The sequence below is a fragment of the Fusarium keratoplasticum genome, chromosome 2 (genome assembly GCF_025433545.1).
Source record: "Fusarium keratoplasticum isolate Fu6.1 chromosome 2, whole genome shotgun sequence".
Classification (NCBI taxonomy): domain Eukaryota; kingdom Fungi; phylum Ascomycota; class Sordariomycetes; order Hypocreales; family Nectriaceae; genus Fusarium; species Fusarium keratoplasticum.
The window spans coordinates 4404175-4424177 of record NC_070530.1 but is presented as its reverse complement, the minus strand read 5'-3'; the positions used below and the strand labels follow the sequence as shown (position 1 = coordinate 4424177).

Sequence of the window (20003 nt, the reverse complement as noted above, 5' to 3'; positions counted from 1 at the left end):
AGAACACAAGACTTTCAAAAAATTGGCCCCTTGGTGGACAAGCTCGGGCGACTCGGATCTATCGAACTGGACTATCAGCGCCTCCTGCACTGCTTTTCGCTGCGGAAGGCGTGCATCTGGCCGTTGGGGGCGAATGAAGACCCGACGGATCTGGATATGGAAGGAGAATGGTGGGAAAGCTGTGCAGAAGACTTGGAAGATCATGTTGTTCCGAATTTCCGCCGAAGCTGGACACTTCTTTGCCTCAAGAGGATTGACACATACCTCTGCCAAGATGACGGTTGGGACGAAGCAGTTTGCTGTTATCTATCCCTTGGACAGCACTATTGCGAGGTTGGAGATGTTACCGCGGCAGAGATGGTACTAAGCGATGCCACTTCTCGTTACCTTGCCAATTTTTCTTTGTCTTTCCCAAGAGGGCTCATACTAGCGAGCACGGTTACCCTCTACCAACGAAGATTCCCTCAGCGAAGAGTACTCCTTCTTTCCGCCCACGAAATCTGGAGGAACAAAGCGGACCCTAACCTCTGGAATGTATTTTTAGTAGAGGCGTATCTTGCCAGCCAGTTCGCGGAGGACGCTGAATTTCTAAAGGAGTCCTCTGCTGCCTCCGACTTGCAAGCATCGTTCGTCCAGCAAGCCTACGAACACTTGACGAGGGCCAGAGATGCAAACGATCAACTCGGGGAAGGCGATCTCGATGATCTAGACGAGGATGACACAGAAGAACAAAAGGAGAGGCAGGAGACGATTATCAATCTGGAAGATCGTCTGAAGCTCCTTGGAAGCGGGCCTCTTCCCCCCAAAGTCACAGATGGAAACCAGGACGTGATTAAAGGGAACCACAATCTGAGGAGGGTCAAAAGCCTAACGCTTCCCAACACATCCAGACCATTGCAGAGGCGCCTCAGTCTGGAGCTATACTGATACGGGATTATGATTCTGGATAGTGTGTGTGAGTGGCTTAAATATGTTGAACTGTGTCATACTGACCGTTGGGCTAGGATTTCTTCTTTCGACTTATTTTGCCCGTGAATGCTTTCATGGAGTCAATATCTCCTCCCTGAGGCTTGTTTTGGTCTTTGTTTTAATGTTGGGTCGATGAACGAGAGGCCGGTTTCGATGATGAGAGATGCCGACTGCTAGCAGAAGACAGTTGCTATGGGTTGTTGGAATTTGGTTTGATGCGTGACTGTTAAAATATATGTTTTTTCCCCTCCGTTTCGCAGCCAGGTCCCTCGGTCATCATCCTTCAAATTTGATCTAACTCTGGCTTCGAGTCACTCCATATTTCCCCAGGATCCCAAGACACCTAGACCCGATGCTAGTCGACCAGAGCGGCCTGGTAGTGCCGAAGAAATGCATTCCTTCTGTAATGAAAAACTTCCTGCAGCTAGGTATGACTCTTCTACTGCAGGCAGCAGAAGGTTAAAAAAAAAAGGCCACTGTGTTAGCATTGGGATATGATGCTATGATGTGTTAAAAATGTGTTCTTTATTATAGTTGGAGCCCGGCCCTCGATGGGTTAACTGAGCCAGAAGATCGTAACGTCGCACCTCTCAAGAAGAGGGCATCAGCCGTGACTGTAATGGAAGTAGTTATAAACACAGTGGCGTTAGGTAGCGTGAAACATCACCTATGTCTAAAGTCTATATCAAGCCCGAGCTCCCAACGCCTGGTTGAGTCCACAACGCCTCATTAATCGCAAACTGGGAAAAGAAGTCATCCAGTGAGACTTGCCCCATAGAATCGCTACCCACATCAGGCGAGAAGAACGGCGGGTCCACTTGGCTCATCTTCTGTCCTGAGTGCTCATCCACCCAAGGCTGAACAAACTTAGTCGTGACACGAAGAGTAGCGTTTGGATCGCTGTTAGACGATGTTGACGCTTCAGCCGAGTTGCAGGGATCGCCTGAAATGTTGTCTGGAGGAGGCGAGTCGAGGATCTTCCAGAAACTGGCCGTGTTGAAAGTGACCATGGGACTGCCCAGACCGTTCTCGGCCGCGGAATGAAGATCACGGAGGACTCGTAGCTATCATAGTATTAACAGAAGCCTCCATTGTGGCCTGTAGAAGACCAACCTTGTAGCGTATATGAGGCCAGCGAAGAGAAAGACGCTCAAGGAACCTCTCACATAGATAAAGACCTTCGCGTGCTTTCTCTGCAATATGATGATCTTGCGCAAACTGGAAAAGCCAGGGAATAATCGCAGTCGCCGCAACCTGATGTCCCATGATAGGATCATTTACTTCGAGCTCCATCTGTTCGAAGGTCTGCAACAACCGAATCACCCAGCCTGTGTGAAATAGGGCCTGATCCACGACCTGTTGGAGAAAGATCTTGGGTTGTGTCTTGCGAGACCGATCCCGGAGGGCCACTAGGTGAATGAAGGGATGGTGGAGCACTGCCAGGGCTGCGTGAGAGGATAGTTGCATTATCGTCCACGGCGTCCAGTACTCTCTGTAGTTGAGGAGCTCCGTAGGAGTCCGACGCTTGACGAGAATGTTTTCGAAGCGGTGAGGCGGGCTGAGGTCCAGTTCAAACTCCTGAAGTCTCACCATGAGTCGTGAATAGGTTGAGTTGGAGGACCATGGTATTTCTGTCTTTCCAAGTCGAATTTCTCCTAGATATGCTGTGATATCTCCCCATATCGAAATGATCTGAATGCTAGGAGCGACAATCCCCGGGTCGCTGTTGTCTGAAGTAATAATGTCACCTTCAGTGTCGGGGTCTGCTGCGGGGGCAGGGAGAGGAGGACTGGGAGGGAGCGGAGGCGGGTTGTCGAGACGTTCCAAGACTATAATCGCCGGCGAATACGCCTTCTCCAATGTGAACACGCTCCAGTAGCATCTGGAATATGTCTCCTCATCGTCGGAGGTCCTCGAGGTGCTCTGTCTACTCAGCATTTGCAGAGATACTAGTCTTGCAGCAGCTCCGATAGACATCCAGGCCCGGGTCTGTTTGTTTACTTCTGCATTTAGAACCGAAAACACAAACCAATGGCTGAGAAGACGAACCCATTATGTCGCCCAGTGCTAGCAAGCAAAGGGACTGTATCACTTCGGCCGTTGCTACTCCCTCAGCTGCCAAGCTCATCGTGAGTTCTTGGGAGGAAGTCGTATAAAATTCGACAGCCTGTGCCTCCCTCTCGCGATAGAAGTAGCTTTCCGAGTGGCGGAGGCATAGCGATAGAAAGCTCCAGCGAAGATAACGCGGGAAGTGTGGAACTCGAGTAGGCAGGTCAGCAAGGGCTAACAATGGAAGCGGCTGAAAGTAGATCTTGGTTTGGTAGACGTTGACCAGATAATCCAAGACTCGAGCTGGGGGCTCTGGGTTGGAAGGAGACCTTAACTGTCAGCAGAGCACGAGTCGATCAAGCCCAGCACTCACCAAACCTCTACATCGAAGGGCGGACTGACGGGCGAGTTGGAGGGGTTAGATATGATGTTAATATCGCTTGTGGAGTTGAGCCGTTGTTCAGAGAGGGAGGGCAGGATTGGCTCCGCGGCGGCATCATCGTTTCTATCGGTAAGAGATCTGGCGAGCAAGTCAGGTTATAGAAAGGTAAAAAGAGAGACAAAGCGACGATGGAGACGAACTGTAACATGTCATAGATTTGGCCCACCCTCGACTCCAAGTTCTTGACGCGCTCCTTAGACGACCTACGAGCGGCATGTTAACTTGAACATGTCTCTCAACAGAGAGGCTTACCCCTTCATCACTCGACTTCCTCTCCCTTCATTCAGTCGCTGATCGCGAGGGAGGTAGTAGCAGGTCTGGTTAAGACGAGTACAAAACGAGCAGACAGGCTTCTCGGCTGGACACTTTGTCTTCTTTCGCCTGGCCACAGAGGTTAGTCGACTGGACGCAACATAAGACGTACAATGTAGGTGTAGGTAACCTGCAGGGTTCGCAGGCCCGCCGGGTCTTGGGCTCGTTTACCCCGGACTGCGAATTCATTCTCGGAACGGCGTGGAGATCTGGAGGACGGAGTTGGAAAACCAAGTGTATCCCCGGGTCTTGTGCAGGATGGGTGTCGAGGCTTGTGTGGCTATGGCAACGTTTGGGGTCCCAGCGGAGGAGGTTGCACGTGAGCGGACTAGGAAAATCCGTGCCCGCTTTGATCTTCCACGTGAACGGAGTTTCTAACCATGAGAATTTAGTTCGCATTAGTTCTATTTCTACTCGGAGAAACATGATGTCATCCTCAGGAATCACCACTGAGCTAGTTAGGATTCCCTTCAGTTTGACACTTGGTTACACGGAAAATGATATTACCCGAATGCATGGTTCGAGGAGCAATGGTCTACACAGTTGGCAACGAGCCCCAATTCTTCATAACGTTTACACTCAGACTGATTGAAAGAGAGCTCCTACTTTATTACTACATCTATAGCTTGGGGGAGATTATATCTTTGCTTCGTAGCTGCTCGTCAATTGCAGCAGTGATCTCAATGAGCTCTTCGTCATCAAATGGCCTCCCCACGATTTGAATAGTCGACGGCTGGTTCGAGAAGAGCGCGGGGTTGTCTATGGAGAGAATTAGCCCGAGTCAACAGAGGTACCAAGTAAGTAGACAAAGAACTTACACATTTCATGGTTGGCCTTGTCGTATGGATTCGTCGTCAAAGGATGGTAAGCCAGGTCGGGAGGGTCCGTCTCTGAGGTAATCTTGAAGTTCGGGATCGGCAACACAGTCGAAGGATAATCGAGGAGGTTCCACATGCAAGTGTATCCCCAGTAAATGTTGAAGTCGTGAGGAATGCCGGCCGACGGGGCGACGGGACAGATGAGCGCGTCGATTGGACGGCCGGTGGGTGTCGAGTCCTTTGTCTTGTCCCAAGCGTTCGCAAATTGAACTTTGAAGGCTCTCATCTTGAGGTTAAGCTGCATCGGAAACGTCAGTTCCGCCATTTAGGGATTGGCTGAGATATGGCCTACCTGCATAGACTCAGAGGCAGTGAGAGACATGGCGCTGTATACTTTCAGGAGGTCGGCAAAGGCTGGAACAAGAGGTTCTCCGGCATCGGTAACTCTGACGATGGTGTCTTGCCCTCCCATTTGAAAGTTAATGTCAAACTATAACAGTTAGCTAGGTACTCACTCTCAGCAAGAGACGCCATACGAAGCACTTAACCAACTCCCAGCAGTCAAAGGGGGGCTCGAACTCGACAACTTCCAAAGGTTAGCACCCAGTGCAGTGCAATGATTTCTCGCGGGCAGACCTTCGTATCCAGCTTCCAGGAGGACTCTCTGGGTGTGCTCAATAGCCCTGAGCACCGGGGGCTGAGGCATGACAACGCGGTCCCACTTCATGATACCGACGCATAACTTTTGTGGCAATTTAACCTCCCTCCATGGGACGGGAACAGCATTGGTGTCGTACCGAGCCTTCTCGTTGGCAACCAAAAGGCGGGTAAAGAGACGGACGTCATCGACCGAGTGACACACCGGGCCGGCAGAGTCCCTGATGGACATCTGCCCAGTCATGGTACCCTCCCACAGATTCTTGGGAACGCGCATCGCCGTAGGTCGAAGAGCGTAGAGCCCATTAAAAGCGGCCGGTGCGCGAATAGAGCCGCCAATGTCGGACGAGGGTGCAATGGGGCAACCTTTCATGGCAACCAAGGCACCATCTCCTCCAGAGCTACCCCCGGCACCTAGGTTCCTATTGAAGGGATTGAGCGTGCGTCCCCAAAGGTTGCTGACAGTTTCCAGGATGAACCCCGTCTGGGGCATGGCGGTCCTGCAGAAAAAGACGGCGCCTGCTTCCCGCAAGATTCGCACAACGTCTGAGTCGTGACCCGATATGGTCGGTTCGGCCTTATTGATGACATAGCCACGTGTCGTAACATGGCCCTTGACGCTGTAGGTATCCTTTGGTGCGAATTTTCAGCGATGATCGCATAGAAATCTGCGTACATCATACCTTCAGAGCAACCGGGATACCATGTAAAGGGCCTATTGGCTCACCACCGCTATCCAGCATGGCATCGAGAGCCTTGCAACGCTCCAAAGCCTCATCATAGAACCAGTCTGTCAGGCAAAAGACCTGCTTCATCATCAATACACGCCATGTCCGTTATTGAAACCTGTGCTTACAAGCTGGTGGGCGATGGCAGCCCGTCCGACAAAGGCTTCCAAGATCTCAGTCGCCCTTAACGCACGCGATCGTATGCAAGCTGCAAGTTCTGTAACTGTGAGCTCGGTAATCTCGATCTGTCTCGGGCTGAGGAGGCCACATGTGAGAGGCACGCGAGTAACATCCGAGAGGTGGTCATATGACGTTGCATCAATCCTCCACCGCGGGGGAATTGACTGCAACAGATTGGCCTGTGCCTCTTTGGAAATGTTCTGCCAGTTCGCAGCCATGTCCTTGCCCGTAGCGAATGGTATGCAAGCAAGGGTTAACCAGAGTCCGGGGAGCCAGGGAACAGTGTGAGCATGATACGATTGAGATTGGCAGCAGCCCTCTTTTTATTCTAGTTTTAACCTCCAAAGGCTACTCCGCCCCCTCACAGAAAGCCCCAGGTTGTCGAAAAGGGCTCCATCTCATTCTCAAGCCCGTTCCGGCTCGGCATTATCGTGTGTGGGCGGAGTTTGTCCACCTTGTGACGGGAGGAACGCCGTCTTACCCCCACCCTTGGCCAATTAGGGTCGGGACGACCGCTTCGTCACATCGGTTCCTTCAGCAGCAAACATCTCAACCACATTACGATCCCAATTGCCAATGCGAGCAGTCGTGGTGTAGACGCCGGGCCGGGCCGGAGGCGGGATTAATTTCCGCTTCATTCTCCGTCCCCACGCGGACCTTGAGACCCACACGGACCCGGAAACTCAATTACGAGCCTACTTCTCTGTGGAGACACGGCCTCTTGTGTGGGTTAGCCCTGTAAGCTTCGTATTTCACCAGATGCTTCAGAGAAACTTGATTTTTAACAAATTACAGGGTCTGAATGACCCAAAGGCAAATTTTGGCCACGAATGGGAGAATTGCTTGGCTGTATTGTATGGAAGGATCAGTGGATGGGTACTGACCAGGCTTCGTCTCTTAAGAGCATGAGTGGAACAACAATTGTCATGCTGGTCATCAAGAGGACGATCCAATGAGTGTATGGGAAGCTTGAACCATTGTTTTGAGCAGCATAGAGCGAGCAATTGGCCTCGGCATCTGTTGAAAGATATCTTCACTTTTGCTTTGGCATAGTGGTACATTGTGTTCTACACATTGCTTAACCAGATTCTGCAGATATATAAAGACATAGTGAAGGCGGAAAATGTGAAAAGGGACGGTATTTCTCTAAATATCTCACTATTAACTAATACCGCTATGGCAAATTAACTACAATTTGGCCATCGATCCAACCGTCAAAGTACCAGTCTTGGCAATCAGGTACTCTTCGATGGCAACGTCCTTTCCGGCCTCTTTGCCATATCCTGACTCCTTGATCCCCCCAAAAGGAGACTCTGCTCCAGAGGAGTTACCCGTGTTCATCCCAATCATTCCTGCCTCGAGGTTCTCAAGCAGCCTCCAAGTTCTACTGGTGTCGCTGGTGAAGAAGTAGGACGCAAGACCCATCGAGGTGTCGTTCGCAGCCTTGACAACCTCTTCTTCTGTGTTAAACTTGTATAGGCCAAGAAGGGGGCCGAATATCTCTTCATTCGTCGTCAACATGGATGAAATCATGTTAGAGATGATGGTGGGTTCGAAGAAATAACCATCGCGATCCGGTCTTTTACCGCCACAGAGAATCTTGCCTCCCTTGGAAACAGCGTCGAAAATGTGGTTTTCCAACTTCTGGATGCCACGGGGGGTGGTAAGAGCCCCCATAGTGGTAGAGGGCTCGACGCCGTGACCGACACGAAGCTTTTGTGTCGCTTCGAGGATCATCTTTGCGAACTTGTCGTAGACGCCACTTTGAACATAGACCCGATTGGCGTGAGTGCAAGCTTGTCCAGCGGTACGCCACTTCAGGATCATCAAGGCCGACACAGCCTGTTCAAGGTCTCCATCGTCGAAAACGATGAACGGGCAATTACCACCTAGCTCAAGTGTGACCTTCTTGAGGCCGTCGGCACAGTGTCTCGCAATAAGCTTTCCAACCGCCGTACTGCCGGTAAAGGTCACCTTGCGGACGAGTGGGTGTTTACATAGACTCTCGCTCACGGCTGGCGTATTATCGTTATCTGTCGTGATGACATTAAAGACACCAGGCGGGACACCAGCGCGGAGGGCAAGGTCAGCCAGCGCCAGAGTGCTCAGGGGCGTTTCTGGCGATGGTTTCACGATCATGCTGCAGCCCGCTGCGAGAGCTGCGGCGACTTTCCGAATGATCATGGCAACTGGAAAGTTCCAGGGGACAAGTGCGACGGTCACGCCGATGGGCTGCTTGACGACAAAGGTGCGTCGCTCCGAGATGGAAGGGATAGCAACAGATCCTCGAATCCTCTCCGCTTCTCCGGCAAACCACCAAGCAAATCCAAGGGCATAGTCAACTTCTCCACGGGCCTCTGCGAGTGGCTTGCCCGTTTCGTAGGTGACCAGCTTGGCAATGTCTTCACGAGCGTCGGCTATTAAGTCATGCCATTTCAAAAGTATCTTGGCTCGTACGCGGGGATTGACGTGGCGGTACTTGGAGAAGGCCTCGTGCGACGTTTCGACAAAGGCATCAACATCAACAACCTTGTTTGTTGGGCAAGTTGCAAACGCCCTTCCGGTCCCTGGTTCTGCAGTTTCCAGTTAGACGCAATCCTTGATCCTTGACTCAGCACATGATCTTACCTTCGACTTGAAAGGTTTCTCCAGTCTTTGACTGGACCCATGCGCCGTTCAAAAGTGCACCGTCGTGTAAGAGAGATGGCTGGTCGAGCTTGAAGGGCAACTGGGAAGACATGATTTCGGTGGTGTGATTGAGTGATTGAGAAGTCCGTGGTGTATTGCGTTCCACAACAGCTTGTGCCACCCTTGAACGATATATAACACAGTCTTGATGAAGGCTTATTACTCACCTAACCGGCCGTTGCCGGTGTCGCCTGCATGGACCGTGGCCGGACTCCGCCCTGGCCATGTCAAAGTCCGGCTCTCGGCGACCGATCCACCTCCACAAATACCAAGACCCACAGCCGCCTTTCCTTTGGAGGTCCGATCTCCGTACCCCGCAGCGGAAGTAGATGGGAGGCCGTGACTCCGGGGCAGGCAGATGATACCCTATTACTGAGCCATACCTTTGGAGGTGATTCCGCTGTTTCACGGCCGCACCTCCAAAGGCATAGCCGACTTGAAAAAAAAAAAAAAAAAATGTTCAACTTGCACCATGTCTCGCTTGAGTGGCTTATCATGGCCCAGTCTTGTGACTCGGCGAGTTATGCTTAGTCAATGAAAGTTTGTCCAGAAAGAGGGGGGTAGGTCTCGGTGCTGAACCGGCTCCTTGCTTCGACAATCCTCGCGCCTTCAGGTTTCAATGCCGGCCCCGGGATCGTAGCAAGTATAATACCCTAGATTCAGCTTCTTCTCCAAGCTTGTCTTCGAATAATCTAATCATCTGTGTACGCAATCATCTACGTCCCTGCCAGCCACCCATCTCATCATCATGTCGCTTTCTATCCACCCTTTCGACCCCCTCCAGCCCGATGAGATTTCTAGGGTGAGTGTCCAATGGCATAATGGATTCAATTGCCAGACTAACACTTGTTTCCAGGCTGCAGACATTGTCCGGCCGCACTTTGCTGGCCGGGATATCAACTTCCGCGTCATCACCCTGCGAGAGCCCCCCAAGAAGGAGATGATTCACTTCTTGGAGAAGGAGCATCGCAACCAACCAACAGGCCAGCCTCCGACACGATGTGCGCGTGTCGAGGTGGTTCTCGAGAGCAAGACTGGCAACCATGAGCTCTTTGAACTGTTGGTCGACCTCGACAACAGCCACGTCACGGCCAAGCAGCACCACAAGGGCAAGCACTCTTACATCGACTCCGATTACATGAGAAAGGTTGAGGAGGCCTGCTTGGCCGACAAACGAGTCCAGGACGAGATCAGCAGCCTCAACCTTCCCGCTGGCGCCACTGTTGTCGTTGAACCGTGGGCATATGCAACTGATGGAATGAACGACATGACCCAGCGTGTCACCATGGTAGGTCAGCCCTTGACCTATTGGTCAGTGTTCCAGAGATTGACTCTTGAGTAGTGCTGGTTCTATCTCCGCCTGCTGGAGAATCCGGATGCAAACTACTACGCCTACCCACTCGATGTGTGTGCCGAAGTCTCGGAGCAGTTGCAAGTCACGAAGGTCTACCGTTTACCTATTACCCCGAACGAGCGAATTCACAACGAGCCCCGTACCTTTGATCGACAGAGAATCCACGCCACTGCCGCAAGTGAATACCACCCTGATCTACGACCCAGCCCTAGGACCACGACCAAGCCATACCAGGTCATCCAGCCCGAAGGCCCATCCTTCAAGATCCGCGGGAACTACCTGACCTGGGAGAAGTGGAGCTTCCGAGTCGGCTTCAACTACCGCGAGGGCATGACTCTCCACGACATCTGCTACGACGGACGAAGCCTCTTCTATCGCCTATCCCTTGCCGAGATGTTTGTCCCCTACGGCGACCCCCGCGCTCCTTATCCCCGCAAGGCGGCTTTTGATTTGGGTAACGACGGAGCGGGAATCAACGCCAATAACCTGCAGCTGGGTTGTGACTGTCTTGGAACTATCAAGTACTTTGACGGCTACCACAACACCAGCGCCGGAGAGCCCATGAAGATGCCCAACGTCATTTGCTGCCACGAGCAGGATGATGGTATCTTGTGGAAGCACACCAACTTCCGAACCGGAAACGCCGTGGTGACTCGTTCTCGAATTCTTGTGCTACAGACCATCATCACTGTCAGCAACTACGAGTACATCTTTGCCTTTCACTTCTGCCAGGATGCCTCCATCTTTTACGAAGTCCGCGCCACTGGAATCCTCTCAACAGTGCCCTCCGAGGTTGGCCTCAAGGAAAAGGTCCCTTACGGCACAGTTGTTGCACCAGGAGTCTTGGCTCCCTACCACCAGCACATCTTCAGCCTCCGCATCGACCCTGCCGTGGATGGTCACGCCAACTCGCTTGCCATCGAGGAATCCAAGGCCTTGCCCGTCGGGGACCCAGCTGTACACAACCCGTTCGGTGTCGGTTACGTGACGGAGCAAAAGATCGTTGAGAAAGAGGGCGGATTCGATCTCGACTTCACAAAGGCCCGCGTCTTCAAGTTTATCAACGAGAACAAGATAAATCACATCACGAACACACCCGTGGGGTTCAAGCTCATGCCCGCCTACAGCCAGATGCTCCTCTCCCACCCAGACTCTTTCCACGCCAAGCGGTCAGAGTTTGGCAAGCATGCAGTTTGGGTGACGCGATATGAAGACGATGATCACTTCCCCTCTGGAAAGCACACGATGCAATCATCTGGCGGTGATGGCATTGCCTCGCGTATTTCGAAGCGCAACAGCACGGGAGTCTCCCAGTCGGTGAGGAACACTGACATTGTTATCTGGCACACCTTTGGTTCAACCCACAACCCCCGAATCGAAGATTGGCCTGTTATGCCTAATGAAAAGATGATGGTCGGTCTCAAGCCTGTCAACTTCTTTTCTGGCAATCCGGGCCTGGACGTGGCCGTGTCGACCCAGGAGAAGAACAAGAGCATTCTGTACACGGAGGAGGAGAAGCCTAGCCATTGCTGCCACTCTAGGCTGTAACCTAAGGAGCAATCAGAGTTGTTAAGATTTGACTTTGAGAAATGAGAAGAGTAGAAATAGCGTAGAATATGTCACTGCTAGAGCAAAGGTGATAATGTCGCTTTAAATCTGCTGGATGAGCCAGGCCTGGGATTTTCAACTTTGACCAAAGACTCTACACTAAGAACTAGAAAATTAGCTTTCAAGATTGATCACATAGATGCTTCAAGTTTTGCGTTCTAGCCGTATACCATCTCGTATCTCCTCAGAGTAACGTTAGAACCCATATGGTTTTCTTCTTGCCACGCGTTGATAGTGTCAACCGCGGCAATCATCTCACCGCCACCATTTGATGCTTCCAATCAAATAGTTTTGGGGCCCGAGCATCATCAGGGTTCCATTCCCTTCACGTAAGGCAGTTCAACAAAAACTCAACAAAACTAACCAAACACTTGGAGGGGGTAGATAGGCTAACCTGGGTCGCTCATCTACCAAGGGGCAGTACACTCCTTGCAAGATGACCAAATGGGCCCGTAAGAATGAGGCAAACTGCGCGCTTGCCGTAAAGCAAGAACGACTTGAGTTATTTCGAGAATAAGGCAATGACAGGCGCCGGATCTCGGATTGAAGACTGTATTTAGGCATTGCTGAGGCTTCTCACTTTGTCAAGAGAAATGCTTTGTTTGCTCCCATAACCTGGCTGACCATTCCAAGCCCTTTGGTCCCTCTGTCCAGCCAGTGTTCGGATAACTTGGAGACTCCGAATCCATCACGTGGCCGCATTTTCAACATCATTTCTCTCGACCCGGCCCGAGGAGAGTCTCCCGTTCTCCGTCCTTCGATCCATGCTAACGGACCGGCCCAACGGACACCGTCGCTAGTTTCAAGTGGCCTCCTTTTCACCCCCAAGTCTTATCTAAATCCCTCAGGCGTATCCCTTTACGTCATGGCTTCTCCAATGGGGCGCTTTAGGGGCACACGACAAGTCCTTGTCCATTTACTAGTCCCTACCGAGTCGAGGTGACGGGTGGGCGAGCTCCATCTTCCCCGACATGAACAAGCTGGGGAACCTGGAATATGGGGATACCAAAGTACGGGGATCTTTACAATTACTTTCCCGAATGGTATAAATGCCTCTCTTCCCTCCACAATCTGCTCATCTCCATCTCCATCTCATGTCAAACAAGCACCATTACCTCTAGAGCATTCAAGATGAAGGCCCAAACTGAAAAGAAGATAGAGACCCCGGAGGGCTTGACTGCGGTTTCCCCCAAGAACGGCGAGATCGCTGATGACCCTACCCTGATCCAAGATGCCGTGTTTGGAGAAATCACAGAGGATGGCCCAAATTACCGCAATGTAAGTCGACTCTCCTCTCTCTAAGTTAACATTCTACTAACATTTACTGCTTTCGAGGTGGGATGGATCGGAACATCAGTCATCATGATGAAGTGTCAGATTGGTCTAGGTGTATTATCCATCCCCTCCGCGTTCGATGTCCTCGGTATGATCCCCGGCGTCATCTGTATGATGATTATCGCTGCTCTCTCGACTTGGGGCAGCTACGTCATTGGCGAATTCAAGCTTAACCATCGTGAGATCTACGGTATTGATGATGCAGCTGGAATCATTTTTGGCCGCGTTGGTCGTGAGATTATGGGCTTTTGCTATATTCTGTGTAAGTGCGAGCAAGATATCCGCCAATGGCTCCTGTTGACTCATGACTACGAGACAGTCCTCATATTTGTTGCGGGCTCTGGCATGCTCAGTGTTTCGATCTCTTTCAACGCCGTTTCCACTCACGGAACATGTACCGCAGTATTCGTCGCGGTTGCGGCCATCATCGTCATTTGTTTCGCTAGTCTGCGAACCCTCGACCGGATCAGTTTTCTTGCATGGGCCGGACTGTTCTCTATCCTTACTTCAAGTAGGTGTCTATCCCTGTCAAGGTATGGGATATGATATGAAAGTGTTACTAACGTGGCCAGTCCTTATCGTCACTATCGCCGTGGCGGTTCAGGATCGTCCTGACAGCGCACCCAAAGGCCCCTGGAAGTCTGACTGGAAGGCTTTCGGCAGCCCCAGCTTCACTGAGGCCATGACGGCCATCTCGACCTTTATCTTCGCCTACATTGGCACGCCCTTCTTCTTCCCAATCGTGGCCGAGATGCGTAACCCTCGTCACTACACCAAAGCGTTGATCCTTTGTCAATCTGTTGCGACAATCACCTACCTCATCATTGGCATTATCGTCTATTACTTCTGTGGGTCATATGTTACCTCCCCTGCTCTTGGGTCAGCAGGGAAACTCCTCAAGCAAATTAGCTATGGGATTGCCCTCCCCGGGTTGTGTGTCAGTTCGACGTTGAGTACCCATGTGAGTATCACATAACCACAGAGTGTTTCACATAGTCACTAACAATGCAAAGGTAGCGAGCAAGCACTTCTTTCTCCGGATTCTTCGGGGATCGAAGCACCTGACCACAAATACCTTTATCCACTGGGCGACTTGGCTTGGTTGCGTGTTCACCGTGGCCATCGTTGCATACCTCATCGCCAGCGGTATTCCCCTCTTCAGTGGCCTCGTCTCTCTTATTGGCGCACTTTTGGGAACTATGATGTGCTTCCAGCCGCTTGGATGCATGTGGCTGTATGACAACTGGAACGGAAGAACGGATAGATCGCTCAAGTGGATGTTCTTGGTGGCCTTGAACGTCATGCTCATTGTGTCCGGGACATTCCTGATGATAGGCGGAACTTACGGATCTGTGGTTGCAATCGTTGATTCGTACAGGGCTGACGGGGGCTCCAAGGCCTGGACTTGCGCAGACAACTCCAACTCTGTCTAAGCCAGAGGGTCCCGCGCCTCGGATGTATTCCCTAGCGAGAGGCTACACTGCACAAGCTGTTTCAGCATGGCCCGTTTCGGTAGATAAGAAACAATCACCAGTACCCCAATGAACACAATATTACACCATAATATGCCCATCAAAGCTCAGTCATCGGCCACGCGTAGGCTAGTTAAACCCTTAACTGTAGGATGGTCAATTAGGTATTGCAGGAGTAAGGCTAGCAATGGTAAAGTTAGTCTCAATTGAGTCAATACGGTACATATGTCATTCGAGCCTCATGTCAATCGTTCCTGTAAACGGCCCCACTGTATTTTGATGTCAACTACGCCCTACTCCGTAGACGTAGAACGCGAGCGGGACGCCCAACCCACAAGCTGAGATGTGACTTTACACCATCGCTGGCTCCGAATTTGAAGCCCATCTCACCGGTCATGCTTAGTGCTCTATCTGACACTCTCCTCCGGGATGGATCGACTGATACTCCTTCCGAGAAGACGGGTGAGCATCGTGACCGGGTAACGGCGACTGAGGAGATAAATCTTGACCAAAGGCAAGTGCGCAGACAAGGTGTGCAAAGTGTGCATAACCCTATGTCTAGCTATGACTGCGAACCCCCTCAAGGTAGCACAGATTACCAGAACTATGATAAGCTTGGGCTTGGAGGTGGTCTAGAATCTGACCTGATGATGTCGGACCTTCTCTCCCATCCCATCGGTCTGCTTGACGACGACATGCTCAACGCAGCGACTGAGAACCAGTCTGAAATTGGGATACTCGGCACTGATTGTGTGCACGCCCCCGCCGCCGAGTCCTCTGCGAGTCCTCGCAATCTCCAACCGACCGCAAAGATAGGGACACGATTCTCCCGAGAGACCAACGGCATACTGAAGGCCTGGTTCTCACAAAGAGCCGACCATCCATACCCCAGCAAAGCGGAGAAGCAGCAGCTTCAGCAGCAGACTGGACTAAGCAGTCTGCAACTCACCAACTGGCTCGCCAACGCTCGTCGACGCTCTACACTACTCTCGAGCGGCCCATCTCCTGGATCGCTTACCCAGCTCTCCCATCTTAATACCGGGGATACTATTTCAAGGCCTAGCACTCCGATGGTACCCCCCCGCCGGGGCCCCCTGGGACGGTGGATTGACTCCCCTCCCGAAAACGAGGCAGCCGATGCAGCCGACATCGCTCGCGCACTCGGTTCGCTCTCTCAAGGTGACCCCATTGCCATGCTGAGAGTCTTTGCTTGCAAAGTCTAATAGCGCCATAGACACCCACACCCCACGATCATCACGAGGCGATCCCGAGCAGTACGAGTCTGCGCAAGACTCTGCTTCCAACAGCGCAAACACGACAAGATCTAGCCGCAAGTCTGGGTCGCTTGCCGATTCAAGGTCTTCCTCTTGCACTCGCGACTGGGGGAGAAGTCCTAATCGACGACATGGACGGGTGCGGACATCCCGCCGAAGCCGAGGAAGACAACGGGAGGCGATCCAGAGGAAGCGCACCCTAGGAACCACCTTGGGACCCTATCAGTGCACATTCTGCACCGAAACATTCGACACCAAGCACAATTGGCAAAGACACGAAACGTCGATACACCTCCCGCTTGAGACCTGGGTCTGCACCCCCCAAGGCCCTCGCACCACGAATACCCCGGCCCAGCAGGTATTCTGTTCATTCTGCGGCATCAATGACCCAGACGAAGATCATGTTGAGACACATAACCCGACATCGTGCCAGGAGCGGACTTTTAGCCGAAAGGATCACCTCAGACAGCATCTACGCTTAGTGCACAATGCCACGCCGATGGAATGGATTATTAGCCAGTGGCGGACACCTCAGCTACAAGTGCGCTCAAGGTGCGGCTTCTGTGATAGAGCCATGGAAACATGGGCTGATCGAGCGGATCACCTGGCGGATCATTTCAAAATGGGTCACACAATGGTCCAGTGGCAGGGTGGCTGGGGCTTCGAGAGGGCTGTGCAAGATCTCGTAGAGTCTTCTATTCCTCCATGTAAGTGCCTGTTCCTTATAGAATCCCAGAGAACTGTTCAAGGTTACTCATTCCCGAATAGATTTGATTGCAAGCGAGAGCCAGACTCCATTTCCATTCAGAGCCAGCGTGGCTCCGGCCGACTCACCACGGAATGCGTACGAGCTGATACATTTGGAGTTGACTCACTTCATCCAGAAGCAAGACGGCATACCCATGTCCGATATGTTGCAGCTGGAGGGTTGTCGTATTATACTTGCCGCCGAGGGTCTGATGCGAGGCGATGCTCACGACGAGGCACAGGCTGGGTCTTGGCTTAGAGACATATTCTTTTCCAACAACGACATATCCCAACGAGCCCGATTCAGCCCTCTGAGGTCCAAAGCAGAATCCTGCCTCACCGTCCCAAAGCTACACGGCCAGAGGCAGCTGTTTGATGGATGCCCTCTCGACGCCCAGTTACGAAACTTTATGCTGGATAGTGTATGGTCCGGGCAGGCCATGCCCAACGATGCCGACCTCAGGGCAGAGGCCTGTCGGATCGTCTCAGAACTAGGCTCGTGCTTCACAGTTCTGCTCGAGGACGCCGTCGCAACCTGGCTCATGGCTCTAATTGAGTCGGCCCAGGGATGGCTATCCGCCTTCCGGATGCGTGTTCAGACAGAGGCAAATATATATACTCCCTCTGATGGACAAAATGCATTTTTTGGCGGTCTTTGCCTTACAGCACACTCGCTTCAAGATGTTATGCAGCCTCCAAACTCGATCACGGCCGAGCCTATCCGACACTTTCCCAACGGTAATATGACAAGGGACAATATACTACGCAGGCAAAGTAGGACTTCTACGACTGCACAGAGTCCTCAGGACCACCGCCCATCGTGGATCAAGGCCAACCTCTACTTCCTCAATGACGCCAACTACCACCGGTGGCTAGGGCGAGAGCTCGGGAGATGGGTTCTTTCAACCACGTCGCTGAACAACCCCAACAGCCACGTACCCTCAGACGAGGAGCTCCGCCACCAGGCCCGATGCATCTTGTACGATGAGTAAGATATGGCGACCCCCAATCCCCAACAATTCTGACGGATCTTGCTAGCGACGATCCCTGGAATCATACTCCGGCAGACAACGCTGAGTGGTTGAGGCGGTTCAAGTGTGAGTTCGATATAAGCGGTACGGCGGCCGAAGATGGCAATTAATTCAACGGTTTCGATCGGATGCGTCTTAGGGAGTTTTGGAGGTAACATCAACGTGCAAGAAAAAAAGGATTGAACGTGGTACGTAGAGAACTAGGGCACAATGTGTTCTTTATTATAGTTGAAGCCCCGTCCTTGATGGGTTAACTGAGCCACAAGCTCGTAAAGAACTCGGGCATGGCGGTAGGCTTTAGACACACAAGCGAGACAATGATCATAATGATGCCGTACTGGGTGCTACTCCTGAAATGCGAATCACTTGAACCGTAGAGCTATGGACAGGCACAACCAAGACCTTGGCACACATGCATCGACAATGAACGCGCCCCGCAGGTTTAACAGCGCTTGAGAGTGGTTCCAGCGAACACCCAATCTTGTCAATCGCGCCCTATCGAGTCCAACCCATGGGTGACAATGTGTTCAGAGGCAGTTCGGAAGATATTCACCCTTGAAACTCGTCTCTGAGAAGCTTTCGTCTCGGCATCCGCGTGCAGTGTGCATCATAGCCCCGGCCCTACCAGTTTGCCCTCTTGGTTGAACACTATGTCTCCTCCAGCATGATCAAGGTAGGTAAGTTGAGATGAGTGGGGATAGGGGCTGAGAAGAATCCACCCTAGTTTTGACAACCCGTGCGCCCTACTTGACAGGAAAAATTAAGAGGTGACAGACTGGGTGATATAAAATGAAGCCCCTCTGTCACAGTTTCCACCTCTTCTGTAAACATCTCACTAGTGTCAAGGATTACATCTCTTTGCCATCTCACCAGCATGTTGACGCAAAATGCAAGCGCCCGAGTAGCAGACTCATCCAGCATATCAAACATCGATGACGCCCAGAATACCTCAGTAAATTCACACGAAACACGCCAGTCTCAGATTAGACTATGTGCTTGTGTTTTGGGGTCTTCAATGTTCCTAGCATGTTCTTTTGGCATGTCCCAGCTCCTAATCTTGCTCGGTGCGAGCTAACTAGATACTAGGATGGATGCAGTCTATCGGCGCGATCCAGTCGTACCTCGTCCTCCACCAGCTCAGCGACTACACAAACCGTGACGTGGGGTGGATTATCGGAGTCTACTCTTTCCTTAGTCTCCTGTTTGGTCTTCAAACCGGGCCGTTGATGGACTACTACGGGCCCCGAGTCCTGGCTCCCGCTGCTATGGGCTTTACCGTCCCCATGTTCTTCCTTCTTGCCGAGTGTGAGGAATACTGGCAGTTTATGCTGACTTTTGGGCTTCTGGGTGGGGTCGGTGCTGCAACTACGTCTACCGTGGCTGTCTCGATGGTTGCCAAGCTCTTCGATCGTCGTCGCGGCACTGCAATGGGGTGTGCTCTTGGAGGCGCCTGTCTCGGCGGCGTCATATTTCCGCTCTTGTTGCAGCGTACTTTTCCCCATCTGGGGTGGAAGTGGTCACTGAGGATCGTGGGCTTCATAGTCCTTGGCCTGATGTCTGCTGGCTGGTTGTGTCTGTGTTGGTCGGCGAAACTGCTAAGCCCAACCATGGCATCCCAGGCCAAGACAGCAATGCCGAACTTTACCGCCTTCCAATCGAAAGCTTTCTCATTCATTACCATTGGCTTTTCTATGCTGGAATTTGCCATGTTCGGGATCAGCGGCCTCCTCCCTACGTTTGCCTCCAAGGCCGGTTACGGCGAAGATGTTGGCTTCATCCTCCTAGCTTTGTCGAATGGATGCTCACTTTTCGGTCGAATTCTTCCTGGATTTGTGGCTGATTTTTTAGGCCACTTCAATGTCCTCATTGCCATGATCCTAGTAACGTCTATTTTCACTGCAGCGCTTTTCGTTCCCCTGAACGCGGGTTCCGCTGCCCCCCTCTACGCGTTTGCCTCACTCTGGGGGTTTTTCTCTGGCTCCTGGCTTGCCATGATACCTGGTAAGTTCAGGATACTAATCCTGAGTGTGCACACTAACTCGGACCCAGTTTGCGTCAGCAAAACTTGCGAGCCTGCTGCGTACGGCAGATACTACGGTATGTTGGGTAGCTGATACATGTTGGTCGATCCAATTTCTGATGTGATTCCAGGGACAATGACATTTTGCGTCAGCTTGGCGGCTCTGATGGCGGTCTCGGTGCCAGGTGAACTGTTGGACAAGTTTGGGCACAAAGCTGCGTCAAGCGTCTTTCTGTGTATTGTCCTCCTAGGAGGAGTGTCTCTCCATGTTGCGAGATTTTTCTTAATTAGGAGGCTTTTAGGGCTGGGGACAGTGATT

At 51.9% G+C, this 20003-nt stretch overlaps 6 protein-coding genes and 1 pseudogene across 7 annotated transcripts, besides 1 other annotated feature; 4 read left to right on the top strand and 3 right to left on the bottom strand.

Annotated features, from left to right (window-relative positions):
• Window positions 1–1649: 1649 nt before the first annotated feature.
• Window positions 1650–3840, bottom strand: NCS57_00327000 (annotated as a pseudogene). Its single transcript has 6 exons — window positions 3713–3840; window positions 3601–3663; window positions 3392–3538; window positions 3019–3347; window positions 2083–2972; window positions 1650–2033 (listed from the first exon to the last, which is right to left on the bottom strand).
• Window positions 1650–3840: a sequence feature.
• A 551-nt stretch (window positions 3841–4391) lies between these two features.
• On the bottom strand, window positions 4392–6373 carry NCS57_00326900 (Amidase domain-containing protein; the record flags this gene model as incomplete). The annotated part of the gene is made up of 7 exons (XM_053053278.1): window positions 4392–4531; window positions 4591–4888; window positions 4943–5080; window positions 5127–5176; window positions 5227–5878; window positions 5931–6053; window positions 6104–6373. The coding sequence occupies 7 exons, from the start codon at window positions 6371–6373 to the stop codon at window positions 4392–4394; spliced, it is 1671 nt and encodes a 556-aa protein (XP_052918524.1).
• Window positions 6374–7343: 970 nt separating this feature from the next.
• Window positions 7344–8895, bottom strand: NCS57_00326800 (Aldedh domain-containing protein; the record flags this gene model as incomplete). The annotated part of the gene is made up of 2 exons (XM_053053277.1): window positions 7344–8728; window positions 8784–8895. 2 exons carry the CDS (start codon window positions 8893–8895, stop codon window positions 7344–7346), a joined length of 1497 nt encoding a protein of 498 aa, XP_052918523.1.
• Window positions 8896–9585: 690 nt separating this feature from the next.
• NCS57_00326700 (Amine oxidase) lies at window positions 9586–11745 on the top strand (the record flags this gene model as incomplete). Its single annotated transcript, XM_053053276.1, has 3 exons — window positions 9586–9645; window positions 9700–10131; window positions 10186–11745. Exons 1-3 carry the CDS (start codon window positions 9592–9594, stop codon window positions 11743–11745), a joined length of 2046 nt encoding a protein of 681 aa, XP_052918522.1. The 5' UTR covers window positions 9586–9591.
• Window positions 11746–12801: 1056 nt separating this feature from the next.
• Window positions 12802–14573, top strand: NCS57_00326600 (Aa-trans domain-containing protein; the record flags this gene model as incomplete). The annotated part of the gene is made up of 5 exons (XM_053053275.1): window positions 12802–13083; window positions 13141–13402; window positions 13460–13651; window positions 13713–13988; window positions 14158–14573. The coding sequence occupies 5 exons, from the start codon at window positions 12802–12804 to the stop codon at window positions 14571–14573; spliced, it is 1428 nt and encodes a 475-aa protein (XP_052918521.1).
• Window positions 14574–15007: 434 nt separating this feature from the next.
• On the top strand, window positions 15008–17625 carry NCS57_00326500 (uncharacterized protein; the record flags this gene model as incomplete). Its single annotated transcript, XM_053053274.1, has 3 exons — window positions 15008–15776; window positions 15847–16593; window positions 16655–17625. 3 exons carry the CDS (start codon window positions 15008–15010, stop codon window positions 17623–17625), a joined length of 2487 nt encoding a protein of 828 aa, XP_052918520.1.
• A 703-nt stretch (window positions 17626–18328) lies between these two features.
• On the top strand, window positions 18329–19778 carry NCS57_00326400 (uncharacterized protein; the record flags this gene model as incomplete). Its single annotated transcript, XM_053053273.1, has 3 exons — window positions 18329–18341; window positions 18751–19665; window positions 19714–19778. The coding sequence occupies 3 exons, from the start codon at window positions 18329–18331 to the stop codon at window positions 19776–19778; spliced, it is 993 nt and encodes a 330-aa protein (XP_052918519.1).
• Window positions 19779–20003: the final 225 nt, after the last annotated feature.